General features: G+C 45.1%; 1 protein-coding gene across 1 annotated transcript in view; it reads left to right on the forward strand.

Moving 5' to 3' along the window:
- slit2 (slit homolog 2 (Drosophila)) overlaps window positions 1-26,611 on the forward strand; it is a 60,630-nt gene extending 34,019 nt beyond the window's left edge. The window contains exons 5-40 of the mRNA XM_068751031.1: window positions 5,307-5,378; window positions 6,179-6,250; window positions 6,741-6,812; window positions 7,003-7,166; window positions 7,507-7,645; window positions 9,004-9,075; window positions 9,248-9,319; window positions 10,882-10,953; window positions 11,150-11,293; window positions 11,902-12,065; window positions 12,349-12,372; window positions 13,542-13,559; window positions 14,894-15,044; window positions 15,147-15,221; window positions 15,371-15,514; window positions 15,610-15,753; window positions 15,853-16,019; window positions 16,106-16,238; window positions 16,952-17,020; window positions 17,268-17,339; window positions 18,181-18,252; window positions 18,355-18,426; window positions 18,587-18,750; window positions 19,140-19,172; window positions 19,726-19,850; window positions 20,065-20,162; window positions 21,057-21,196; window positions 21,617-21,640; window positions 22,682-22,775; window positions 22,913-23,050; window positions 23,311-23,551; window positions 23,645-23,775; window positions 23,857-24,011; window positions 24,490-24,844; window positions 24,947-25,161; window positions 26,355-26,611. Coding sequence (XP_068607132.1) covers window positions 5,307-5,378; window positions 6,179-6,250; window positions 6,741-6,812; window positions 7,003-7,166; window positions 7,507-7,645; window positions 9,004-9,075; window positions 9,248-9,319; window positions 10,882-10,953; window positions 11,150-11,293; window positions 11,902-12,065; window positions 12,349-12,372; window positions 13,542-13,559; window positions 14,894-15,044; window positions 15,147-15,221; window positions 15,371-15,514; window positions 15,610-15,753; window positions 15,853-16,019; window positions 16,106-16,238; window positions 16,952-17,020; window positions 17,268-17,339; window positions 18,181-18,252; window positions 18,355-18,426; window positions 18,587-18,750; window positions 19,140-19,172; window positions 19,726-19,850; window positions 20,065-20,162; window positions 21,057-21,196; window positions 21,617-21,640; window positions 22,682-22,775; window positions 22,913-23,050; window positions 23,311-23,551; window positions 23,645-23,775; window positions 23,857-24,011; window positions 24,490-24,844; window positions 24,947-25,161; window positions 26,355-26,611 — 4,354 coding nt within the window. The remainder of the gene's footprint in view (window positions 1-5,306; window positions 5,379-6,178; window positions 6,251-6,740; window positions 6,813-7,002; window positions 7,167-7,506; window positions 7,646-9,003; window positions 9,076-9,247; window positions 9,320-10,881; window positions 10,954-11,149; window positions 11,294-11,901; window positions 12,066-12,348; window positions 12,373-13,541; window positions 13,560-14,893; window positions 15,045-15,146; window positions 15,222-15,370; window positions 15,515-15,609; window positions 15,754-15,852; window positions 16,020-16,105; window positions 16,239-16,951; window positions 17,021-17,267; window positions 17,340-18,180; window positions 18,253-18,354; window positions 18,427-18,586; window positions 18,751-19,139; window positions 19,173-19,725; window positions 19,851-20,064; window positions 20,163-21,056; window positions 21,197-21,616; window positions 21,641-22,681; window positions 22,776-22,912; window positions 23,051-23,310; window positions 23,552-23,644; window positions 23,776-23,856; window positions 24,012-24,489; window positions 24,845-24,946; window positions 25,162-26,354) is intronic.
- The last annotated feature ends 1,113 nt before the right edge of the window (window positions 26,612-27,724 follow it).

The following is a 27,724-nucleotide window of genomic DNA, read 5'->3' on the forward strand; positions in this document are numbered from 1 at the left end:
GCCGGGAATCGAACCGCCGACCTCTCGATCGTAGGACAACCCGCCCAACCACCTGCGCCACCGTCACATTAGCTAGTACCCCCCTCTATTAAAAGTATACCCTATAAGGATCAGAGAAAGACATGAGACTCGCAGGTTGACAGAATGACTTTCTGATGAGGCAACTTAAAATCTAAATGTGACCATCAGATATTTAGAGGGAAACCAACCATCCCCATTTCTAAGTGCTTCTCAGCTGTCCTCATATGCAATTACTGTATTACTGCAAGTCACTGTCCATTTTTCCTCTCTCGCTGTGTGTGTGTGTGTGGGTGTGTGTGTGTGTGTGTGTGTGTGTGAGAGAGAGAGCAACAGACGTAATTCTCACTTGTCTTTAATTACATGTGTAAACATTTCTGGTGATGTCATGGTCTCAGACCGCTGACTAATCTGTTCCTGGTCTGAAAAGTGGTTCAATGAGTCTGGTTTTACACACACACACACACACACATGCACACCCATTTACACGTGCACAAACACACCATAAACGTCCTTGTTTTTCCAGTCAATCTTATGATACAGATGTGATAAGGAATGTCTGTTGAGTACGTAGTTTCCTCAGCCACAGGGCGCTTGTCGACTTTGTCGAGTGCTCGCCGCAAAAATGACTGGTAGTTGAGAGGAATGAGGAGGAGCGATCGATTTAGGAAATTGGAAGGAAGGAAGCAGGATTTCTCTCAAGCTGTCATCTCGACTTTTCTGTCTGCGTTGAGCGTAGAAGGAAAAAAAGGACGTGTTACAAAAGCACCAAAAAATACATTGCTTGTACCATAAGAGCAAACTTCTGGCAGATTGCCATCCCAGCAGCAAGAAAGCTGAGGCCACGCACACTCAGGGGGACATCCTCGCAATCCTCGCATAGGTGTCCACCCCAGTCCAGTTACCATGTCAACCATCTTACCTGGCATTTAAAAGGTGTGTGTTTGAGGCATGATGTTGAATAATGATGCAGACAATAAGAGGGGGAGAGGAACAGAAGAAAGAAGAAAGAAGGCTGCAGATCTGTCATTCTTGGGGAAAGTCGATATTAGTTTAGAAGAGGCTGAAGGGAGGCTGAAAGGCAAACGCCAACCCGTCTCTCTGTGAGCAGCATCGCGTCATGCATGCAAGATGTTTAGTTTGTAAAGTGTGTGTCCGTGCAGAAAAATCACCGCCACACACACACACACTCACACACACTCCACTTTCCCAGGTCAGTATGGACCCAGTGTGTTCAATAATCCTCTGCATTGTCTTCAGCAAGTCTTTCTCTCCTCTCTGCTCCTTCTCTCCCCCCGATCTCCTCTCTTATCTGCGGGACTCTTTCTCCTCCTAATTGCTCGTAGAAGAGTGATCTTTTGGGGGTGCACTTCATAGCGTTGCTCCCTGTGCACACACACACACACACACTGATTCTTGCTGTGGTCTTCTCCATGATTGTCCCATCTTAAAAGTGCTCTGCCAAAACCAAAATGTGTGTCATATGATATGACCTGACATTTTTCTGCCTCTGACACTTCCTGTTTTTTGTCCCTTCCTCTCACTCCATCTTTGCCTATTCGCACATTCTTATGCTTAATAGGATTAGGGTCTCTGAAATGGATTTGAACAAGATGATTAGTTTACTGCCACGCCAACTCTGGCCCATATCCCAGTCCCACACACACACACACACACACACACACACATTTAAGCCCAAAGGAACCCCCAGTTCTCTGGACCTGGGAAGACCCTTGTGGCAGCAGGCGCATACAAAAGAGGTTCAGAAACTGTATAACAGTAGGTGAGAGTGCGTGTGTCCAGTGTGAGAGAGAACAAGAAGGAAGGAGGGGAAGGATGAGGGGTGAGAATTGAGTGCCTCTCTTTCATGGCCAGGTCTTCTTAGACACGCAGAGCGTCAAAAGCTCCTCTGACTCTGAAAAGGCCCTTTAGAAACGCAGCACTAAGCTCTTAAGGCTGGAGACCTGACTCTGTCACTCACACACACACACACACACACCATAGTGGGTCACCAAAGGGAAAGAAAATGAACAAAGAGGTCTGATATTGGAAAAGACAATTCGGACTTTGAAAGCTGGAGTTGCATGTGAAACAATGTGCATCGATACAGAAGTTTATTAGATCACATAAGAAATATAAAAACAATTCTCTCCATTTTCTCTCTTCTTTGATGAAAACACGGGGAACAGCTGGTCTCTGTCTGCTCTTTCTTAATTTAGTGGTTTCAAATATTCTATTTGCATATTTTGCATCGTGCATCATACAGGTGAACAATCACAAAATGTTTGTCACCAATTATCTCTATAGAAGATCATGTTTCAGGAAGATCAGGACATGAATGTGAATAATGAAACACACCCAGGTATGATGTTCCACCGCTGTGATCCAGATTCAATGCAATGTTGATCTGGGAAATTAGAATGCGTATTTTCACAGTGTGGGGGTGGGGGGTACATGTAGCTGAGATAATACAAAGTTAGTCATTTACATGGATTCCATGTATCTGTCTCGGCGAAAAATAGATCTGGAGCTGCCATATGGAAAATCATATTGTTTTGCGTGTGTGTTAGAGGTTCCAAACATACACACACACACACATACACTGGGACACAGCAGGAGCCTCATTTAATGAAGGCAACCTCCCAGTTCAGGCACCGAGGCAGAGGTGAGGGGTTAAAATGTTGTGATGTTCAAAAACAAGAGCAGTGGAAAGGAGGACGGAGAGGAAATAGGAGGGAATGTGAAAGGTTGAATGGCGAGGAAGCCAGAGAATCATACAGGGAGGAAGAGAGGGAAAGTAGCGGGTGGGCCATCTACCAAACAATTTAACGAAACATAAAATAGAATCAGGTGCCTTGGCGCCAAACAGAGGAAGAAAATCCACACTTAAGTCCCAGAGAAGTACCCGAGTCAGGGTAAGGTTCACTCTCTCTCTCTTTCTCTGCACCTCCATGGTGGTCCCGGTGATGAATAGGGACCACCATAACTTTCTCAAGAGCCCCAAAACTTACCCAAACTGCCAATCACATATGTGTGTGTGTGTGTGTGTGTGTTTGTACTTCATATTCCCATTGTCTTAGATTACAGAGACATACAGATGTCTTAGGATCAATGTTGCAGCCTGACTTTTAGACTGTAAACTAAAAAAACAAAAAAAAGTTAATAATTAACAAAAAGTAAGCAAACAGATTTGGTTCATCGGAGGAATCTGAGGATGAGTGAAAGCGCTCTCTGCCTGAATAAGCTCAGACTGTGTGTCCCACGATAATCGTACTGGAGTAGTGAGATGTAGGTTCCCAAGTGAGCACACGCACACACTCTGATGAGCAGAACTGAGAGATCACAGTAAGGTTCATGTTAAAACACAGGCAGCAATACAGTAAAAGTCTGACATGTGAAATATTAAGTTTGTGTGTGGGTGTGTGAGGGGGGGGGGGGGGTGTTAAGGATCGATTTCAGAGGGCTAATTTGTTTTATTGGCGTTCCAGCAGTTAAAGGAGTGCAGCTGTTTTCCAAACTACTCTGGTCCTGTAAAAACAGTATCAAGATCCACTCTGTTTGATTCAGACCCGCCACCGAGTGTGTTTGCGTGTTTGTAACTATGCGTGCGCAGAGGAGGGTGCGCGTGTGTTTTTGCAACGTGAGTGAAGCTGCAAAGGTGAAGTGTCATTTTCTTTACCTGTGTTTTTAATCAAATGACATCTTGATCTTGTTGATAGATCGCAGGATCAGAGAGATGAGGAGACGTATGAACAGTGTGTTATATACGTATATATATATATGAATGCAAAAGAGTCACGCATTAACGCAGCAGCGCTGATGTCGCTCCTATCCTTAAGGGTAGACACAAAGTTGGACACCAGAATTACATAAATATGATATTACAGGCTTGGAATAACGTTTTTCAGGTGCCATTCATGTGTGAATTCATGGTCAAAGCGTGTCGATGCGCCACAGTGAGGTTTGTCTCCAATGCAACACCTTGCATCAGTTCCTTTGCTAATAAGGCACGGTTAATCGATAACATTAGTTGTCTCTGCGTCTTTGTTCTCAATCAAACACCGACACAGGATAAAAAAGAATGAACTCCATCCTCATTAAACAAGAAAAGTCTTTCAATTGATGAGGCTTAAAAGATAACCCTCAAGAACAAGAGCAGTCGGTGTCGATCTTTTAAATACGCTCTCTGTCCTTTTCCTTTATTCTTGGTGGGAAATGATTTCCCCAGATGTCAGTATGGAAGCAGCAGGTGGTAAACACACAGATGGAGGTTCTGCTGCACTAATTAAACCATCTCACCCCAAAGAATCTGAGGAATGTGGGATGTGGCTGGGCATTAGCTGTTAGCTGATTAGCATGCTGGAGGTCAAGAGCTGGAAGGTCAACGGTGAAAGGTTAAGGGACACATTTCTGAAATCTCAACTTATTATTTGACAGGTAGGACTATGGTAATACCTCAGGTTATATAGATATGGAGAGAAAGAAATGTATTTTTATGCAATCAAACAAAAAATGGATTTGCAAGCAAGCTTCATGCTCAAACGCACTTTACATTCATCATCGTGCGTGTATGTAAACGCGTTTCACGCTTCATTCCACAGAACTCTCCGCATGCACATCTGTCAGCAGATACATCTGTGTGTCCTTCGCTAATTCAGGTTGCTATACCAACCAGTGAAAGCTCGTCTCTGACGAGGGTTTAGTTAATGTCAGACACCTGTTTGTGTGCTTGAGTGTATTTATCTGCTTAAATGAGCATAGAGGGGCGTAAACACATGTGACTGCAGTGCATTTTGAGTGTCTCTTTCTTTCTTTTTTAAATCTCTCTATACCCAAGAGCTTGCAATCACACACACGGGCATCCATCATTCACTTCTTAAACGCAGAAAATGTGGGTTGACAGGGATGAGGGAGAGATGAGTGGGAGCGATGAGTGGAAGAGCAGAAAGCGCTGAAGGAAGCAGAGGTCGCTACTGCCCCCTACAGGTTGCTACTGCATTTAAAGCCTGTTTTTAACCCTGAGTTGGATGGATGTTCAAAGCAGGCAAATTGCCTCTAGATACGTGGACTCTTGTCAGAGCAAATGTTTTTGTGTCACTGAGAGACGAATAGAGACAGATGACGATATGTAGCCCAGGAGAACGGAGATCAATGTTGTTGTAGCGGATCAGTGTGGCTCTGAAGTCCATTGATGACATCACGCACTTGTGCTGCAAAGCAAGTGGCTCTCTGGCAGCTTGGCTCAACTTTCTGCACCGAAACTCTCTTTTCTTCCTGTCTCTGTGCAGTGATCTCAGCGAGAACCAGATCCAGGGGGTTCCGAGGAAAGCCTTCAGGGGAGCTGTGGAGATCAAGAACCTGTAAGTAGCACCTATGGCAATACTGTCTATGCATAGTAATATGAGTGCAGGTGTGTGTGTGTGTGTGTGTGTGTCTACATTCAACACATTTTTTGCACAATGTGCATAACCCCCATGTGCCTGTACATCAATATTTCATTGTGTTAAATGTCATGTGCCTCCTGCTTGCTGCTCATTAGCAGCAGTGTGCGTGTGTTTGTGTGTGTGCGTGTGTGTGTGTGTGTGTATGTGGCGTCATGTGGCATTTCCGTTGTTTTGCCTCAGTCAGTTATAATGATTAAAGATAATTGTTGGTCATTTCGGAGCTAAAGTAAATCTCCAGCAGTAATTCTAGATATATGGAATTAATAACCGTTTCGCTGCATCAGGTTTTATTTCCACGTCACATGTTTTTTTTAAATGTCGTGGAATTATTGTAAAAGCATGGTGCTGTGTATGTGTACGTGTGGTCATTAGCATGCCACTGACAGCACATGATTTACTGGCCTTATGTCTTAATTAAATTGTCTCAGCAAAGCAATTGAAAATATATGCAGAGCGAGAGAGAGAGAGGGACAGGACAGGGAAAAGAGAAGGGCATACAAAGTCGACGTCAGAAGAGAGAAGGAAGCGGCGATGTGTTATAGAGATCAATATGTTGAGAAATACATCCACAAAGAACAAATTAGCTCAGGAGACAGAACTGAAGCCAAAGAAGACATGCATGAGAGGGCATGAGGGAAGACTCGAGGATTGAATTTCACCTGAAGATGCATCGTAAGAAACATCTAACCAACTCCTGTGTGTGTGTGTGTGTGCAGCCAGTTGGACTACAATCATATCAGCTGCATCGAAGACGGAGCTTTCCGAGCTTTACGTGACCTGGAAGTGCTGTGAGTACTTTATTTAGTTTATTCAGTCGACCTGCAAAGAACAGCAGAGCTTTCGGAAGCGACCCCCAGAAAACAAACCACAGTGAGACACAGAGCAGACAAAGGACTAAGATCACTAACATCTTGATTTAGTCCATCACCCCATCATTAGTAACACTGGATCAACCATTTTTTACGTCTTAATCTCAGTCTGATTTCGAAACCTGTTGAATTGTATTATATATTGTGAGGCAAAAGGAAACTGCAAAGATAATAAATGCCTCAGATGTGGGTCAAGCATTTAAGTCAAGCTCAGGCTGCAACATAATATCAGAGTGATTTACTGTGTCTGATCTAACAAATGATAGATCTTTTTTCAAATAGGCTCTATGGCAGAATATTCTATTCATCACCCGTTTGCAAACAGCAGCCAATCAGAGGAGTCTTAGTCCGTTCCTGGGCTGGATGTTTAAGGCGCTGTGATGTCTTGTCTTGTCTTGTCTCTCCTCAGGACCCTCAACAACAACAACATCAGCCGCCTGTCGGCGGCCAGTTTCAACCACATGCCAAAGCTCAGGACTTTGTAAGTGGCAGCAACAGTGAGCGCTGTTATACATTACGACCCCGAGGGCGGATTCTTCCTCCCTTGTTCTCTGTTGAACAAATGATTGAGCTGCACTTTCACAGTGAAGGTTTCTCTCCTTCACCCAACATTGTACTTTCTATGTGCTCCCACCTCTTTTGTCCCCCCCCTCCCCCCAATTCACTCCCAGTCGCCTGCACTCCAACAATCTGCAGTGTGACTGCCATGTGGCCTGGCTGTCGGAGTGGCTGCGCCAGCGCCCCCGTCTGGGTCTTTACACGCAGTGCATGGCCCCTCCGCACTTGAGGGGGCACAATGTGGCCGAGGTGCAGAAGAAGGAGTTTGTCTGCTCAGGTAGGTCTCGCTCAAATGTGAACCCTTGCTTCATTTCGTGACTGATACTCGCTAGCTTTTAAGTTGGCAAATGTATATTGACTTTTTTCCTGCTGTCCTTTGCTTATGCAATTCAAGATGTAGACGGAGGCAAGTATTCGTCGTTCATTGCATGGCCTGGCGTCATCTCTCTGCACTGAAATATTACTCTAAGATAGATCAACAAGGTCACTGTCACATTCTGAAAAATACCTGCACATTCCAATCTTCCGCTCTGATATCTTGCGTCTGCACCCTTTGGGATTTACACCAACCACAACTGTTGTCCTTTGATTCATATTGGCCCTCTGTCTTTGTGTAGGTCACCAGTCATCATCGTCTTCCTCCTGCAGTGTGTTACAGTGTCCAGAGTCCTGCACCTGCAGCAACAACATCGTGGACTGCAGGGGGAAAGGACTGACAGAAATACCGACCAACCTTCCCGAGACAATTACAGAGATGTAAGACACACACACACACACACACACAGACAACTGTACACTGCATGTATTCTCATGGACACACAAACTCCCGCATCAACGTTCGGTGCAGTGATATTTCTCTTGTTCTTTGGCTGTGCCTTTCTCCATTTTGCTTATCTCATTCCACCTTTTCTTTCTCTCCATCCTGTGGAATAAAATCATACATCTGTGAAATGAGAAAGCTTGGTCATGCAGCTCTTCCCTGCTTAAGAAAATAATGAATGCATGAGGGCAACGGAATAGAAACACTATCTGAAGGACAAGACAGACGACATTTTTAGATAAGGGAGGACATCAAGAACACACTTTGAATCTCCCTTTGTTTAAAGCATGTCGGTTGAGTGCCTTCATCAAAGAGAAAGCGGAAGGGTTGGATCTCCTAGATTAAAAGAAAGAAAAGAAAGATGCGACTTGTTAAGTCACCAAAGTGAGATGCTCAAGACTTCAACTAGAGTCCTGAGAATCGACTAACACAAAACTCTAAAGGCTTGATTGAACAGCAAATATGTTCAAATCTCATCTTCCAGCCTGATGAAATTCAGGGGAAATGAGAAACTCACAGTAGGCCTGGCAATATCTGTTGAATTCTGAGTACAATTGTTTCAACATATCTTTACAACATTCAAATTCTGTACCAAAATGACAATTATTGGAAGCATTCAGAAACCTTTGCATTAAACTTGCAAACCCGATAACGTGTACACAACCTGTTGACTTGACCTAAGCCTTGACCTTTTTTTGTATATTTGAGACTTGGCTTGGGCTCTGACAAAACTTTGAGACCATTGAGTCTAGGACTGAAAGCTCTTAAACCAGAATATGTTGCTTTGACCTTGTGTGGTCAGTCATACATTTTAGTACTGAAGTAAAGACGAGAATGAAGAACAGCCGAGAACAAATGAAGTCATTTTCAGGAATTGTTTCACGGCTGTTTGTTTGGTTCACAAGTTATGTTCCTCCGCCTTTCTTGTCATGCTGACTGAACATGTGAAATGTCAAAAGAACAGTTGTTGGATTCTGTTTGCCCACTCTCACTCTCCCCTCTCTGTCACAAATGACACTAAACGGAACACTGCCCAGATAGAGAAGGGCGTGTTCCCTTCCACGCTCGTGTGTATACATCTGACTGTACTCATGTGAAAGAGGGCAAAAGTTCAAAGAAATGTGCCAGACTTTGGCAACAGCCGTCAAAGCTCCTTATCTGGAAATGTTCCCCTTAACTAGAGCCCCCCCCCCCCGCGGGAGTGAGCAGCAGTCAAGGATACAGCCGAGATAGCGCTGTGATAGGAGAATGTTAATGTCGGCCCTCAATGGTCTGTGTCTCTGTTTGGTGCCAGACGACTGGAGCAGAACGCCATCAAGGTGATCCCAGCTGGAGCCTTTTCTCCTTATAAGAAGCTGCGCAGGATGTGAGTAGATGCACATATTTTGCAGCCTGTCAACCACTTACGGCTTTTTGTGTCCGACTGTCGAGCTCTTTCTTTCACCTTTCGTGTGTTTTTTTTTTTTTTCTTTCTCTCCCACAGTGCTTCTATGGCTTTGTCACTGTTGTTTCTTCGTCTTCTGCCCTTCTCTTCACAGAGATTTGAGTAACAATCAGATATCAGCGTTAGCCTCCGATGCCTTCCAAGGTCTCCGCTCCCTCAACTCTCTGTGAGTTCGGCGTGGTGTGTTTGTATTTCAGATGCGTGGCCTCATCTGGGAAGCTGGTGTTTACCGTTGCGTGATTTCATAGTTGGACCCGTCACTTCTGCGACGTTAACACCGGAGGCATCTCATCAAGTTCATTTATGAGAACACATTAACAATAAAGTAGATAAGAAACACAAGCACACAGACCATTATTTAAACCACTCGAAGGGTAAAACAACTAAAGTGTTTGTCAGATGAAAGGAGAACGAGGAAGTTGATCTGTATTTTGTTTTTGGGGTGTTTATAATGGATTATTGGGTAATAACTGACTGTTCCCTGAACCCGTCTCCCAAAAGCAGCCAGCTCTAGGGCGGGTTTAGTTTCTTCGCACGTTATATCTCTGTATGAGATTCTGCATTAAATATTAACTACCGTACACATTTAAAAAGTATAGACAATGAAAATATTTTGGAGAAGGCCATCGTTTATATGTGATGGCTATGCAATTTGAGATGAATAAAGTCAAGACTTCTATTCTGAAAAAAAAAAAACATTATAGCAAAGTTTAAACTTAACATGAGTTTTTTTTATTAGTTGGTGAAATTGCAAAGTATCATTTTAAAATGCGCCACCATTTGAATACACGAAACAATCCCTCGTCAAAGAAGATCGTGAAGATCGGTGTGGCTGCTTGCGTCTCCTTTCGGCCTGAATCTCAGGTCAGGCCATCTGCTTCGCGTGTGAAGCTTTTTGGAAGGCGGATGGAGAGAGGAGCAGGAGAGGAAGTCAGGGATGTCGACTTATTTCATGAGGCAGTTATATTAAGGCCGCGTCTCTCCAACGTCAATAATTCATAAGCGCTGAGTTGCCGAATGGAGGCTTCTGCCACCTCATTACACATTCACCACGGAGGGAATGGGACATATGCATTCACTGCTGACACACCACATATGGCTTTCGCATCAAGCTGCGATGTGTGTCCGGGGGTTTGGTTAGGGGAGAATGTCAATGAGCCATCAGCTCTGTCTATGCGTGTGTTTGTTTGTCGGTGTGTGTGTGCTAATGTGTGTGTGTAAGACATAAACGAAGCAACCACGACCAAGACGCCTCCCAACCTCAGGTCTCTCAGGGACACCCAGTCGACACTATAAAAAAAAAGTCAGTCTGAAATACATGCCGACATACACAGCGTGGAGCATAGAAGCATAAAGGTGTGTGTGTGTGGTAAATCTACACAAAGTCAAATCAACATTGTTGCACACAATGTTGGCAAAAATGAAAAGAATTGTAAAACCTTACTCCAAGATTGCTTGTCGTCGCAGCAGATTAACGGAATAAATTAGTTCGTTTTATTCCGGTACATATTTTACTTGCATATATATTTTTGTCCAACCTGAATAAATACACAATATTGATTTTATGCTTCATATCCCTTCAGCAACAGAACAGGCAGAATGCTAGAGAGGATGTGGCTTTTATTTACGTACTGAGCGTTAATATTAATAGTATTACTGGATACTGTGTGTGTGTGTGTGTGTGTTTTTTTTCTTTAGAACTTATAATATGTTGTTTCTATTCCACAGGGTGCTATATGGAAATAAGATCACAGAGATTTCCAAAGGACTCTTTGAGGGATTGTTTTCTCTGCAGCTATTGTGAGTGCACACACACACACACACCTACACACACACACGGATAACATCCACATGTCATTAATATTCTGCTGGAAATTGCTGAAATATTGTCACCAGAGTGGAGACATTGTGACTGAGAGCCATCATCACTGACCTATAACATTTCACACTTCATCTCTCTCTCTCTCTCTCTCATTCTATCACTCATTCATTCCAGGTTGCTGAACGCTAATAAGATAGGGTGTCTCCGTGTGGATGCATTCCAGGACCTTCACAACCTCAATCTGCTCTCACTATATGACAACAAGCTCCAAACCATAGCCAAGGGGACCTTCTCATCACTAAGAGCCATACAAACACTGTACGTACACAAACACACACACAGGTTGGTGTGCACGTCACGGATAAGACCAAAACTGAACAACTGTGAAAAAAACTACAAATCTATTTCAGTACTAAAACAGGTGTTTCTTATGCCTAAGTTATTTTAGGACATTTTTTTTTTCTTGTTCCCACATTTTGATGATCATTTTCAGTTTAATTCAGAAGTAAACCATTTAATGCAGCTCGAGACACTGAAGCGCAACAAAACACATGCAATGAAATGTGATTAAACACAGTCATAGACAAATGTGCTGGAAATAGACACAACTCAATTTGTGCTTTGAGTATAGGTCACCTTTGTGTGTGTGTGTGTGTACTCTTGTGTGTATTTGCACCGGTTTTCTTGAATACTGTGTGTGTGTCTTTCAGTTTCTGAAGATGTTTTCTTAATTGGCTTGTTCTTATAAATAGGTCCATGTTTATTGAACAGAACAACAATTTATAAATTGTTGGAACTTCATTTTTTACACACCTGCTGTCTTATTACAGACTGTAATGCACTAAAGGAAACTTATGTTCAACTTATGAGTTTCATTGTCTCCATCTGTGTGTGTGTGTGTATGTGCGTGTGTGTGTGTGTGTCAGTCACTTAGCCCAGAACCCATTCATCTGTGACTGCCATCTGAAGTGGCTGGCCGACTATCTGCAAGACAATCCCATCGAGACGAGCGGCGCCCGCTGCACCAGCCCTCGACGGCTGGCCAACAAGCGAATCGGGCAGATCAAGAGCAAGAAATTCCGCTGCTCAGGTATAATCACACTGCATTGATGAACCTTCATGATTGATTATTCTGGATTCCATCAATGCACACATTGACACTGGTCACTGTTGTGTGTTCTCATTCTGTGTCATCCTGCTGGGATTTTCCCTCAGCCTCTCTTTGCTAACCTCAACTCCCTGTTTTCAGCATTTTCCTGCGCTTCATTCACACACACACACACACACACACCTAAAACAAGAAATACTTTCATTTAGATTTCCCTTTTCTTTGTTTTTGACTTTCAATCTCTCTGCCTCTGTCTCTCCATTAGCCAGAGAACAGTATTTCATCCCAGGTATTGTACATGTATGCCTGCAGGCACGTTTGTGCTTGAGAATGTGCGTAATACACTACTTGTCCATCACTACGAATGCTGCACACTCACACAAGCTCACAATCACTACAGTGACTTGCTTTGACTGACACCTTTTTGACTTTCTTTTAGGGGTCGCACATAATGCATCAGATCTAGACCTCGGTCATGATCGGAGATAAACAGTCAGATTAATAATAAACTCAAGACTTCCGTCTGGTAGTTACTGCATGTGATACAAAATAAGTCGTTTGGCACAGTGTTCACAGGCACGATGTTTAATACAAGGCATCTTTGCTATGAGCGTGTGTCCACGAGCATCTGTCTGTTTCGCCCACTGCAGAACATCAAAAGGTCACACAGTCACAGCGCTCTGACGGGCGCTGGGAAATATGTAAATCAGACATGCATATGAGATCAGTGGCAGGGCTAAAGGCGATCATTACCACAGCAGCACACAGACGACTGCATGGTGCGCTTCGGATGAAAGAGCGTGTGTGTGTGTGTGCTCACTGCAAGTCATTATCTCACCGGGGGGACAGGAGTTTCAAAGCCCAGATGCCACATACGGGGCAAAGCTGAATAATTTAAAAAAAACATTTGCAGTCGAAAAGTTGAATAAACATGTTTTATTCTGTGGCGCAGCCCCGGAGTCAGGCCTGAGATCAATACATCCGAATGTCATAATGCATCAGGCGGGATTTGGTCTCTTATTGCCGTCTGAAGAAAGTTATGATCCCTAGTTCGCTGGCACGTTAATTCAGTTTCATCCCTCCAACCATTTCTTGCTTTAGTCTTGTCATAGTTGGACCTGCTGGAAGGGATGTCAACGAATACGCACACAAAAAAATGTCGTGCACTTGCTCTTTTCGTGTGCCTCCTCCTCGTGATTCCTCCAAAAATACGTTTTTAATCAGCCGTGCTTCGAGCAAATGTGTGTTGGATGAAAGCACCCACCAAATGTAATGTTATACCAGCACCATTCCCACTATTCACGAGTCATTACCCCTTTAAATGAATTGCCGCCTGGGGACCGAGCACGAAAAAATGTCAACATTTTTCCGCAGTTTTTCGTCACCTTTTTCCCTCCTGCTCAAATCAACGAATGAAATCCCTTCTTCTTTCTCCTAATGCCTCTCTCACACACTCAGGAGTACACCATGTCGGCTGTAAGTAAGACACACAAATACACGCCATTGTTGCGTCAGCAGTAATCCCTCACCTCTCCTGAGCTGGCCTTTGAACCGACCTTTGACCTCAGCCTCAGAGACCTTTGACCCTCTATGTGACTCCTCTTGTCTGTCTACAAACAATAAGAAGAAGATTCATAAGCTTTCAATATGCAAAGGCTCATGTACTTTTGTACTTTTTGTATGTGTATTGTGTGTTGGGGTGTGTGTGTGTGTGTTTGTCCTTAGAGGTCAGGGCTTCTCTTGCCTTCAGTGCTGCTGTAACTCTCCTCCCACTCCTCTGTAACTGCTGCTGTGTTCCTTCCTGCGCTCGGTCTCGTCTGAATTTAGATGTCCCAGCCTCTTCTTCACTTCCCCTCTTCCCTAATCCCTCTCTTTCTCTTTCTCCCCTGCTCTTCTTTTCCACTTCCATATTCCTGCTGTGGGTCCTCTCTTCAATCTAAGCGATCCTCTCCTCACCCCCCCCCCCCCATTCCTCTTCTCTTCTTTTAGTTTCTAATGTCCTTCACACCCTCCTTCCACATCTTCTCCCTTATTACCTGCTACTCTTCCCGCACTCATTGTTTCTTCCTACCCTCTTCGTCCCACTCGTCTCCCCTCATGTCTTCCTCCTCCTCCTCGCCCTCTGTCCTTCCCACCCCCCGTGTTCCAGCGGAGGAGCAGTCAGTCAGCAGGTTGTTCCTTTGTGCTTGATCTAACCATGTGGCTGCAAGGTTCCTATAGTGGAACATGGTTCTGTCAAGCACCATGGAACGGCCCTGCAAAACCCTGCAGCATGGCCAAGACGCAAGAGACAGCCATCTCCTGCACCCCCCTGCCTCCCCAAACAACCTCTGTGTGTGTGCGTGCATGTGTGTGTGTGTGCGCGTGTGTGCGTGTGCCTGCAGACATGTTGCTTTCAAGCCGTGATACATATGAAGCATTTTGAAGTGGTGTCTATGGGAAAATCATGCATTCGATCATAATCAGCCATGTTTTTTTAAATGTCCCTACCCGATAGGACATATAGGGCTGTCTTTGTCCATCCATGCACCCATCTGCATGTAACAGCTCTGATCGGGGCAGAGTTCAGTGACATTTCATGCATGCTTCATCGAGACCCTAAAAAGATGTGAATCTCATAATAATCTCGTTTATTTTATTTTTTGGCTACCGGTAATTAAAAAAAAAATCAAATACGCAAATAAAAGCAGCATATCCCCTCTGGACTTTCTCAGAATTCCTTCTTTGTATCGCGACCTTCCCTTCATGCTGGGGTCTGACTCTTGCGTGACTGAAGCATTCGGGGATGCCCCGCTTGTGATTGTGACCAGGTTCGGAGGATTACCGCAGCAAGCTAGGAGGGGACTGCTTCGCCGATTTGGCCTGCCCCGAGAAGTGCCGTTGTGAGGGCACCACAGTCGACTGCTCCAACCAGAAATTCACCCGAATACCGGATCACATTCCCCAGTACACCGCCGAACTGTGAGTCACATCGTGTTAGTCTTTTACAAAGCGTGTCGATCCCTCCTCTGTCTCCTTGATGTTCTCTCTTTTAGTCTTTGACCACCTCTTCTCTGTTCCTAGGCGACTAAACAACAATGAATTCACTGTGCTCGAGGCGACAGGCATCTTTAAAAAGTTGCCTCAGCTGCGGAAGATGTGAGTCGTGTGTTTAAAGCCCAACAGGACAAACGGTCGCATGTAGTTACCGATGTTTATTTGTCTCGACTCGCATCTAAACTCCTGTTTTCACATTATTCGTCCCCGTCCCCCCCGTCCCCTGTCCCCCCCACGGCTCCTCACTGCAGCAACTTGAGTAATAACCGCATCGCCGACATAGAGGAGGGGACATTTGAAGGAGCTTCGGGAGTCAATGAGTTGATCCTGACCTCCAACAGGCTGGAGAACATACACCACCGTATGCTGAAGGGACTCGGTGGCCTCCGCACACTGTGGGTGCACACACACACACACAGTTACTTTAATGCAAATCCAAAGGCATTATCATAACAGGTACGCTGCAACATTTTCCCCTGTTTGTGTGCAGCATGCTGAGGAGCAACCGAATCGGCTGCGTGAGCAACAGCAGCTTCGTTGGGCTGAGCTCCGTGCGCCTCCTGTCGCTCTACGACAACCAGATCACCTCCATGAACCCCGGAGCATTCGACACGCTGCACTCGCTGTCCACGCTGTGAGCGCACAAGAACACGCAAATGTACAGAAAAGACACTGAGTAGAGAGAAAGAAAAACAACAACCCACCACTCTCAACTCCTCTTTATCGTCTCCAGCAACCTGCTGGCCAATCCCTTCAACTGCAACTGTCATTTGGCCTGGCTGGGTGACTGGCTGAGAAGGAAACGCATCGTCACCGGCAACCCTCGCTGCCAGAGTCCTTACTTCTTGAGGGAGATCCCGATCCAGGATGTAGCCGTCCAGGACTTTGCCTGCGAGGAAGGTGTGCTTTTTTTTTTTTTTTTTTTTTGGATGACTTCCTCCTCCTTCCTCTGCTCACTTCTCCATCCGCCTATCCCTTTCTCTCAGGTAACGATGAGAGCAGCTGCTCACCTGTGCTGAGGTGTCCTGCAGAGTGTTCCTGTCTGGACACCGTGGTGCGCTGCAGCAACAAAGGCCTCACCACGCTGCCCACAGGCCTGCCGAAAGAGACGACCGAACTGTGAGTCGGCACCGGCAGCCGTTAGCGACAAACTAAAACCAGAACCTCAAGCCGTTTCTGACGCGCCTTATTTTATGTCTCGTTCTTTGTTTCCCAATTTTCAATTCAGAACTCGACTGAGATCAAGTGTGAATTGACAATATATGTCGCCTGTTGCCTGACTATTTAACGTTAAAGTGCAATTTAAATTTAAATAGAGATCCTGCCAGTGTAGCATCAAACTTTCCGATCTTAGAAAACTTCAATTTGATCATCTTAACCTTTGAATCAGGTTTTAATCCTTTAAAACTGTACTTGTATTGAGAATATGTGAGAAAACACCGCGATCAGGCTTACAGAGGCGGAGGTACACAAATAATTTACACACTGGAAACCAATCAAACACACAAACAACCCCCACGCACAGAATCCCTGATGATCTGAATATTAGAGCAGCAGATTAAACATCAGACTGGAGGCTCTGTGGTTTTGGTCATCCCACTAACTTAATGGTTAATTAATTTAGTAGCTTAATAGCATTTTGTCACACAGTGAAGGATATGGGTTTGTGCACGTGCGTATGTGCGTGGGGGGGGGGATATTAAACTGTTTATTATGGCTGTTGCTGTGGTGTCTGCTCACACTGCTGGAGATGAGGAATTTCCCTTATGGTTAAATAACTTCATCTTCTCTCTCTCTCTCTCTCTCTCTCTCTCTCTCTCTCTCTCTCTCAGGTACCTAGATGGCAACCACTTCACTCAGGTTCCTGTGGAGCTCTCCAATTACAACCACTTAACGCTCATGTAAGTCTCACACACATGTATGATCTCATTTGTGCTCACACACTCATATTTATTCAAATCAAAGCCAGACCTCTGCATGTTAAGGTCCTCACATTAAAAAACAAACATAAGAAAAGATTGGTAATCTTGCAGAGCTCTGTCTTGTATCATTTTTGTAGTCTACTTGCGTGTGTGTGTGTGTCGTTGTTTGTGCATGTGTTGACAGCGATGTGTGTGTTTTACACGTCTGTTATTGTTTCCTTTTCAGTGATTTGAGTAACAACCAGATCAGCACGTTGTCCAACTACAGCCTCAGTAACATGTCCGAGCTGCTTACCCTGTGAGTCTGGCTTTACATCAGTCTCTTTGCAGTGTGTGTGTGTGTGTGTGTGTGTAGGTGTGTGTGTGCGTGTGTGTGTGTGTGTGTGCGTGTGTGTGTGCTTGGTAAAATGAAAATGGAAATCGCTTGAGAGAGACAAAACGAAAGTGCATGTAGCCTGAAGCAATCTACTTGCACTGCCAAAAGTACAAGAAAGTGCTGACAACAAACACACTACTACACAAAAACAAAACAATTGCTCATAAATAATGCAGCATTTTAATAAATGGAAGAGGATCGGGAGATGAGCTCGTTTGGGACGGTGATCTCGTCCTTTTGGGAGGGTTCGGGTTCCTGGGCCACACACTGTCTCACCAACATGGAGACATTCTCCTTTGCTTTTCATCTTGTTTGAGTTAGCTGCTAACCGCTACTATCAGTATTTCATACGCCATGAAAGCATCACGCTCCTACACTGCCTCAAAGGTGGAGCAACAGCAAAAATGGCCTATTCATCATGCGCAATTTTAATCATTCCTGTGTGACAAAATGTGAATTTACCAGCCATTAGTCTGTTCTTTAGTCACATCGAGATCTGTTAACGATGCACTTGCCTGTTATTTTATTTATTTAATGTAGCTTTCTTTTAACTTAGTATTTATATGTTAGAAATTTGTAGGATTACACAAGTATTAGAATCTGATTATACAATCTAATCCAATCAACAACTAGTCTTTGCACTTCACGCCGTATGTCTGCTTTGCTCAGTGGAATGTAGTTCCAAGAGTGTGCCCTGAAACACCTTTGGAATTAATTCGATATTTTTGATGCTGATTTTTTCTAAATGCCAACATGTGCAAAGAATCCTGAGCTACAACCGCCTGCGCTGCATCCCGGTGAGGGCGTTTGACGGGCTCAAGTCTCTTCGTTTGTTGTGAGTATCCGTCCCGACACACACGAGGTTGTCGCACAAACGCGTCCCGATCAGACTTTTAACATCCGGCCTCTCTTTCCTTTTCATCTCGGCTTTTGTTAGGTCTCTCCACGGTAATGAGATATCGCTGATACCAGAGGGGACCTTCAAAGACCTGTCGGCGCTTTCCCACCTGTGAGTCACACAAAAGAACGATCCACCTTTTTTTAATGACTCGCTGTTCATCACTTTGTTTTAGCCCATTGGATCTGACGTGCAGAATAAAGGTTATGGTTTTCGGTTGGTTATCAGAACCACGTTGTTCTGACCCTCCTCTTCCTCTCCCGGTCGGCAGAGCGCTGGGCGCCAACCCTCTGTACTGTGATTGCCACATGCAGTGGCTGTCAGACTGGGTGAAGAGCGGCTACAAGGAGCCCGGCATCGCCCGCTGTGCTGGGCCCGGCGACATGACCGACAAACTGCTTCTCACCACTCCTTCCAAGAAGTTCACCTGTACAGGTAAATATACGCTGTCGTACACATGAAGTGCTGCAGCTCAGTAATGCATGCGCAAGTCAAAAGATGTGCACGATATACAGTTTATATCATGTGTCCACAACTAAAAGCATGAAAACACAAATCTAGACAGACTTGATGCTAATGACTCCGAGAGGAGACCATAAGTGGGAAAAAAGAAATAATCTAATATGAAGGGATATTTAAAACGGCAGCAGCAAAAAATAATTACATCTATATGCTTCTTAAAACTCAAGCATGCGCGGGAGAGCATGATTGTGGATAAGACACTGCAAAATGCTATTTCTGTTGACCTTTAAACCTTATTATTCACTTTAACTATGAACACATGACTGAAACCTATTTTTAACCTAACCTAACACGCACTGTAGACGTCCTGGGGCCTTGTGGTTTTCTGGTGCCAGGTAAAGTAGCCAATTATATCCCAGTACTTTTTCCCCGTATCTTTTCCTGGCGACAGTCCCAGCCCTGGTTTCTTGATCCTGTGATCCCAAACCACACTGAACCGCTCTCATTCCCCTCCGGCCCCCATGTTCTGATCAGCGTTGTACGTTCCTGTTAGGACTCCGTGTTCTGTCATGTGATGTGGACGTCTGCTGTGCATGTCATGGTGTTGCAAAGAAAACCTAATATTATCATCCATCCATGCATCCATATTCTTCCGCTTTTCCGCTTTGCGGGTCACGGAAGCTGCTGGAGCTGAGCCCGGCTTGCTATGGGCGCGAGGCGGGGTACATTCATAGCAAAATAACTTCCTGCCTTTAAACTTTTAATCACGTTTAACAAAATTACTGAAGTTTTACCTTACATTACAGTACAGACACTGCTAAATTCTTAAGATGGAGCATTTGTGCAGGGCCCTGATCATGCACAGCTGTGAGGGTGTGTGTCTCTCTGCATAACCTAAAAGTAACTTGTGTGCTTGTCTGTGTGGGTTGACGTGTTTGCACCACACAGGTCCGGTAGAAATTAGTGTCCAGGCCAAGTGTGAGCCCTGCCTGTCTAATCCCTGCAAGAATGACGGCACCTGCTCCAACGACCCGGTGCATTATTACCGTTGCAACTGCCCCTTTGGATTTAAGGTACGCACAGATTATAAAAGGGCCTTGTTCACTTGTTCAATACCCAATTTAGGGCGTCTGTAATTTATACTGTAGGCTATGTGCTCTGTTAAATTTGCATCGGTCCGTGATGCTGACGGAACAAAAAAACAAAACAAATACTTTTCAGCTAAAAGGAGATATTTTTGAAAGCATCTTTCAAAGCACTGAATGAATGTTTTGTGTCTTCATTTAGGGGCAGAACTGTGAGGAGCCTATTCATGCCTGCATTAGTAATCCGTGCAAGAATGGTGGCACTTGCCACCTGAAGGACGGAGGAGGGAGCAACTTCTGGTGCGTGACAGTTAAAAAATATTATTATTATCATGATGTAATATGCACACGAAGGAATCACAATATACTGTATGTGGAACACACGGTGTCGTAATTCTGAATGACGCTTCCTGGTCTCTGCGTATTCTACCTTACATGAAGAGTGTGGTAAATCACATATAAGGTTTTTCTTTCACGCAGAAAAGTTGTCGTTACAGTGGAAGAAATGTGGTTTTGTGTCAAATGCGATTTGTCTGGGTGGAAGGGGATGACCTCATATAGCAGCCAGTGACCCCACCGTGACCTCAGGGACACAAAGGGAAGCTGTTTCCATCGATTTGTGGTCTTACAGAAGACCACAAACAGTGGTAAATCCCTTCTCTGACTGTTTCAGTAGCTCTACCAGATATTTACCTACATGCGCAGGGATACGGTGAACCAGTCACCAGATAAAACAATTCCACCAAAAACCAGTAAACCTGAACAGTAATGCTAAAGAACAGCTGTGTTTATGCAACATGCGAACTATTGACCCTCCAAAGGGAATTCGAGCAGTGACAGGCGGATGGGTGAACAGGAGGTAAAGGGCCCAGGGGACCCGTTCTGTCCTTCCTGTGTCTGTGAGCGGGACAGCCCTGCTGCGTTCTCTTCATTGGGCTGGGGTGGTGGTGGGGGAGGCGCTATCACCTGTCTGCAGGCAGATTTTAACCTCCAGCACAAACAATCAGAGCCGTCCTACTGCAGAACTTTCCTCTTCCTCGCTATCGTCGTGGTCTTCGCTCAGCCTACTTTCATTTCCATATCTAGCAAAGGGGTGGAACATTCACCGTGAAGCATTGTTGGTGGCTGTAATGAGTTATTAATTAAGTGTGTGCGTGTGTGTGTGTGTGTGTGTGTGTGTGTGTGTGATCTCAGGTGTGTGTGTCCAGAGGGATTTGAAGGTGATGGATGTGAGATCAATATTGATGACTGCGAAGACAATGACTGTGAGAACAACTCCACCTGCGTTGATGGGATAAACAACTACACGTGCATGTGCTCCCCAGAGTACACAGGTAACACTTTCCCCAATCCTTTATTCCCAGTTTCAGATTTTTCCTGCAAAGATGTCGTTGACGTTACCGAACAAAGAAAGAAATTAATGTCGCCACCCATGCGGGTTTATAGTTTGGGCACCAATCTGAAATATTTTAACTTTATTATTTTATGATATGGCAAAAAATTATTACCCATGAGCCTCGGCAGCCGTTACCGGAGAGAAATTGTCTATGTAGTCGCAGAGATTATGCAGTAAGCGGATGAAGCCGGCCTGTTGCTAGGTGTTCGCCTGCTTTTGTACTGTGCTTATCATCTCTGACTCTTAACCTTTCTGGCGGTGTTTTCTCTCTGTTTCTGTCTCGCTATCTGTCTGGTTTCCGATCTCGCTCTGCTTTCTATCATCTGTCGTCTGCTTTTGGTTTTTGTGTGGTTTGCAGCTGCGACCAATGAGGTGGAGAGAGGTTAGTCTGCTCTTTTTGCTGTCGCGCCAATCCCTTGCTCCTTCTTTCCGCCTTTCCTTCCTTCCCTCCGTCCGCTCAGCACTACGGATTTGCCGTATGAGTTATGTTCTTAGTCAGCAGTGCATGTCCTTGATGTTCAACTTGACCATTGAGTTTTTAGATCATCCTGTTAGATATCTGGGGTTATTTCCTTTCGCTTCTATAGCATTGCTCCACAATTCAAATTTTTTTATTCTCAAACTGTCTCAGGAACAGCTGATCAGTTTTTATCTTTAAAAAAAAATGAGTAAACTGTGCATTTGCTCGAGATTATTTTAAATGAATGAATACAGAATCTGATGCCTTTCCTGTCTCTCCTGCACATTTTAGAGAAGGTTTAACACGTTAGCTGTGGACTGATGAATGAGCACTCATAATCTGTTATTCAGACGGGCCCTAATGGTAGAAATGCTTATCAGTAATTTACACATGCAAATCGGAAAGATTAATACACAGGGAAAGCGAGCTGAAGGAAAACCCCTCCATTATTCAGTTACAAAGAATGCATGGATTTTCATTTATAAATAAGAATATGCTAATATGACTGCTTCTAAATAGTTGAGCTAGCACAGGTACTATGTAATTATCCCAGAGCGCACGCTGTGCTGTCAGGAGTATCGGTTTATTCCTCAGTGCCTCATCATTGACTCGTTTGGAGTTCAGAGGGTCAAGAACGCTGAGATTAATCACAGGATTATTGTCAGGAATATGACATTCACAGAGATGAGATCGTTTATCAGGCCACTGTGTCGGTCCTGGCCGCAAGAGAATCAGCCATAACCAGAGACAACACTCACACAACACAGACACACACACGCAGCAGAGCAGAGACTCAAAGGAAAATGCACAGGCACACACAACCTGGGAGTTGGAATGGGAAGTATTAAGGAGTTTACTGATGGAATTATTATTCTCCCTTTATTCTATTAAGGTGTTGAGGTGGTGTGTGTGTGTGTGTGCGCGTGTGTGCGTGTGTGTGTGTGTGTGTGTGTCTGTTTCCAGGGGAGCTGTGTGAAGAGAAACTGGATTTCTGCGCACTGGAGCTGAACCCATGTCAGCATGACTCAAAGTGTATTCTGACCCCTCAGGGCTACAAGTGAGATGACTAAACACACACACACACACACACACGCACTTCTGATCGTAGCTATTAGGAGGGCTCTTCGACCCGACATGCGCTGCCTCTGATTGGCTCAATATGATGGTGTGTGTGTGTGTGTGTGTGTGTTTCAGGTGCGAGTGCACTCCAGGCTACGTCGGTGAGCACTGTGAGCTGGATTACGATGACTGCGAAGAAAACAAGTGTCAGAATGGTGGTCAGTGCATAGACGCCATCAACGGATACACCTGCGTCTGTCCGGAAGGTCACAGGTAAGGTCAGGCATCCCAGCAGCAGCGCCCAGGTACTGGTCGCAATAAGGTATAAGAAGTATCTTGACCAGCACTGTCTGCAATAATACTGCACAGAGCGAGCTACATTTGTTGCGGCGTTGTCCTTGTCTTTTACAAATCATAACGTAACCCTCATTTGGAACTGCCTTTGAGCTTGAGCCACTTGTTTCTCACAATCGGAGTTTGCTTTGCCAACTCACGGCATCCCGTGTGACAATCAGCGTGTCTGTGTTTTCCAGTGGGTTGTTCTGTGAGTCCTCCCCCCCCGTGGTCCTTCCTCGCACAAGCCCCTGTGACAACTACGGGTGCCTCAATGAGGCGCAGTGCGTCGTAACGGGCACAGACCCCCGCTGTCAGTGTCTCCACGGCTACGAGGGCGATCGCTGCGAGACGCTTGTCAGTGTCAATTTCGTGAGCCGTGAGTCTTACCTGCAGCTTCCCTCCAGTCTCCTGGCGCCGGAGACCAACATCAGCCTGCAGGTGAGCGCTTCGTAGGTACAGGCCCCGCCTCCTCCGTGCGGTTTCTCTTTTGTTTATGTATAATTGGCAAATATGGTCAATTTATTTTTGCAGATCGCCACAGATGAGGACAGTGGTGTATTGTTGTATAAAGGAGACAATGATCACATCGCCATGGAGCTGTACAGAGGGCGCCTTAGGGTCAGCTACGACACTGGATCTTACCCCCCATCTGCCATTTATAGGTACCAGCACACCTGATGATGACGCACCTGAAGGATGGAAGAAATGAAGTGAATCTCTTCATCTCTCTCTTTCCATCTCAGCGTGGAGACGGTTAATGATGGAAGCTTCCATGCTGTTGAGTTGCTGGCGTCGGACCAGACTTTGTCTTTGTCCATCGACGGCGGGACGCCCAAATCCATCAACTCCATCAGCAAGCAGTCCACGCTCAACATCGATTCCCCTCTTTACCTGGGAGGTGAGGACCCAAGTTCCCTTTGTTTTATTGAGAGATATTCATGTATTCTGTCGGCACACTATCTTATTCCAATGAAGCCTCAAAGTGTATTTGACATGTCAAAGCAACTGGAATTCTTTTGCCAAAGTTCAGCCATTTGTCTCGGAGAATTGTTGATGAGACGCTAAAGTGCTATTTATCAGCGGCTGGTTCAGGAAATATCAACTGTAGATTATTCAAATGGCTGCCATCCATATTCTATCTGAGACCACAAAGAGAACACAGACGTAATTATAGAATAGAAGCATCCCAATACATTTCTATGTCACATATTAGAATAACTTGTCAAACTATTTGATCAATTATATTTAAATCTATCTTCTAATGAGACCTTGATCACCTTATGCTCCTTAAAACATGCGGTCTTGCTCAAATGTCACATTATATCAAACGTTTGTCTGCAGATTGATGTTGCCTGATCACTTCTGTCTTCCTCCAGGTATGCCAGAACGTACCGCGGCCTCTGGGGGCCTCTCCTCCTTGCAGCATACCTCAGGTGGACGCAACGGTTCCAGCTTCCATGGCTGCCTGCGTAACCTGTACATTAATGGGAAGCTGCAGGACCTTGGGGCCGGGCTGGGGCCAAATGCCCCGCATTCTGGGACAGCACAGAGCATTGCCAAACAGTGGCTAGGCCATGGGGTGGAGCCAGGCTGCCAACCCTGCCAAAGAAGGGCCTGCGTTCAGGGCGACTGCCACCCAACTGGGCACCGTGGCTTCGCCTGCACCTGCCACCCGGGCTGGACGGGGGCGCTGTGTGACCAGCAGGTCAACAACCCCTGTGAGGGCAACAAGTGAGTGTTTTTACTTTCTCTCCAGCAGCATTGCTGATTACAATATTAAGCCATGCAGCAGTGAGTATGCATTTCTCCTCCATTGTTTATCTCCATCTCCAGGTGCATCCGTGGTACCTGCCTTCCGATCAACTCCTACTCCTACTCCTGTCGCTGCCAGCCGGGGTTTGCTGGTGTGCTCTGTGATGAGCAGGACAGGGATGCTGCTAACTCGTGCAGCCTGTCTCGATGTAAGCATGGCAAATGTAGAGTGTCAGGCCTGGGCAAGGCGTACTGCGAGTGTAACGGCGGATATACAGGAGAGGCGTGCGACAGAGGTGAGGAACGCATGCACGTAAATCGCCCTCTAACGATCTTCCAAATATCTAATGCTGATCAATCTTTTCGATCTGAAGCATGTTTCTCTGAGGAGAACTTCGAAGCTTCTGCTTTGCTGCCTAACTCTCATCTGTAGGACTTCTCTCAGCAGTGGCTTTTGTTTCTAATGGTGTTTACTGTGTCTGCATTAATGCTTCTAAACCGTGGCTTTTTCAGCCTCTTCTGAGCTCCCTCTTAATCCCTCGTGGGGGATTACTCAGGTGAGACCGCCTGATCACATATTACTGCTGCCTTTTCTTAGTTCCTCTCCAATGCAACGTAAAATATTTCCACCCACTCCCCATGCTTCTCTTTAATTTCACCTCATGCAACATGGCGCTTGGTAATTTGCTCCTTTCCTGATTTCTAATTCAAATGATGCATGGCAATATTATAAATTCAAGAAAGTTGTAATCTCTTATATTAGAATAATAAAATCTCATTTTCCTTAATCAGGAGATTCTATAGTTTCCAGCTTAATATATGATATTAAACATATTCATTTATAGTTGTTGTTGAGCTGAATGAGCTAAATGAGCATGTGGAATAATGAGATATACAATTACTTTTTAGCTAGAGTTGAGGATAAATTTATCTGAATGTTCTGCCACTTATAGAAGTGGCGGAGATGAAGATGCTGAGGTTCTCCTTGGGAGTGACCAGGTTAGATAGGATTAGAAATGAAACAATGAGAGGGACAGTGAAGGTCAGACGTGTTTGAGATAAGATCAGAGAGGACAGACCTGGATGGTTTGGACATGTCCAGAGAAGAGACAGGGACTATATCGGTAGAAGGATGCTGAGGATGGAACTGCCAGTGAACAGGGCTAGAGGTCGACCCAGGAGAAGATACATGGACGTAGTGAGGGAGGACATCAGAGTACTGATGTTGGGGAGGACGATGCGAAGGACAGGGTGAAGTGGAGAAGGTTGGTTTGCTTTGGCGACCCCGGATGGTGTTGGCCAAAAGAAGAAGATTTGACTCGCTCTCATTAAATTTGTTTCATCCCCCATGGTGTTGCCTTGTGTCCTCATACTGTCCCCCTCTCACCCATTCTAGTGCTTGGATGTGTCGAGTTGCTGTTGAGACATTCAGTCCAGCCAAAAAATGTGGATCACTTGTGACCTTTCTGTTCCCTCCTCCTTCCCGCAGAGGTGGCCTGCCGAGGGGAACGGCTCCGAGATGTCTACCAGAGACAGCAAGGCTACGCGGCGTGCCAAACCCAGGAGAAGGTCTCCCGCCTAGAGTGTCGAGGCAGCTGCCCGGGGGGGGCAGAAGGACAGGGCACCTGCTGCATCCCCCTCCGCAGCAAACGCAGGAAATTCACCTTCCAGTGCACCGATGGCTCTTCTTTTGTCCAGGAAGTGGAGAAAGTGGTCAAATGCGGCTGTGCAAAGTGCTCCTCATAAAAAATAAAATATTAATAAAAAGAGACAACACCCATGGCAGATGTCCTCCCCTCCAGATATGTTTTACAATCCTGCCCGCCTTACGTGATCCTCATCCCCCACATCCAAGACCCTGAAGAGAAAACCCTCCACAGACGCTCGCCCACCCGCCACAACCCTGTTTTTTTGTTTTTTTTTGTAAAAAGCCTGAAAAAAGAAAAAAAGAAGAAGAAGAAACAACTAAATTAGAATTTCTTTTCTTGTCAGTTATGGACTGATGATTGATGCTTCCTCGGTGGGGATGTTTGTACAAAAGTACAAAAACAGACTTATTTTTTATTATGAAGTGGAGAAAAAGAGACACAAAAAAAACCCCACAGAAAAGTTGACTTTTTCCCTGCATCTACTCTTTTTCGTTGGCCATGATGGCTCCAATGGTGTGCCGCACTGTCTCTTCCCTGGAGGGCCGGCCAATCACTGATGGCCGACCACCCTCTGTTGACTTCCTGCTTCCTGTCTGTGAGTTGTGTTGTAGGCGTAGCCTTACCCGGTAGCACCACAGACTCGCCACTGAGAGCGTGAGAGACGAAGCCTTCATCCCCGACAACGCAACGAATCGCCACTGTAGTCTGAGGTCTCCGTTAACAAGCCTCCTGAACCCTCGGAGACTGCGTGCACCACCCCACACACACACACACACATGTGCTTCAACTGGTGTTTTTACAGCTACTGAACAACACACACATACACAAAGGCTCTCGCTTGTAAAAGTTATTCTTATTACCTGCCAGGTTAAAAACACTACTCTCTGTTTATCTACACCCCCAGTCATGGATGACAAGTATTTATTGTACCATAAATACCTGTACTTATTCAGTAGATCCCCTATGTATCAATTTGATTCTTTTAATATATATTAATTTATATTTTTTCATTATTTTTGTATTAAAAAAAAGACATAATCTGTCAAAATAGCTGAACTAACAAAATGGTTTCCCTTATTTTGGTCGAAGAGAGGTTGTTGTTGTTGTTTTTTATCACTGAAACTTTTGTGCTTGCCAGAGACCTTAGTTACATTTTAATCTGCAAATGTGACGTGAAGACATTGTATATTTTTGTCGCGTTTCCTGAGAG

Source organism: Brachionichthys hirsutus, chromosome 17 (genome assembly GCF_040956055.1).
Source record: "Brachionichthys hirsutus isolate HB-005 chromosome 17, CSIRO-AGI_Bhir_v1, whole genome shotgun sequence".
Classification (NCBI taxonomy): Eukaryota; Metazoa; Chordata; class Actinopteri; order Lophiiformes; family Brachionichthyidae; genus Brachionichthys; species Brachionichthys hirsutus.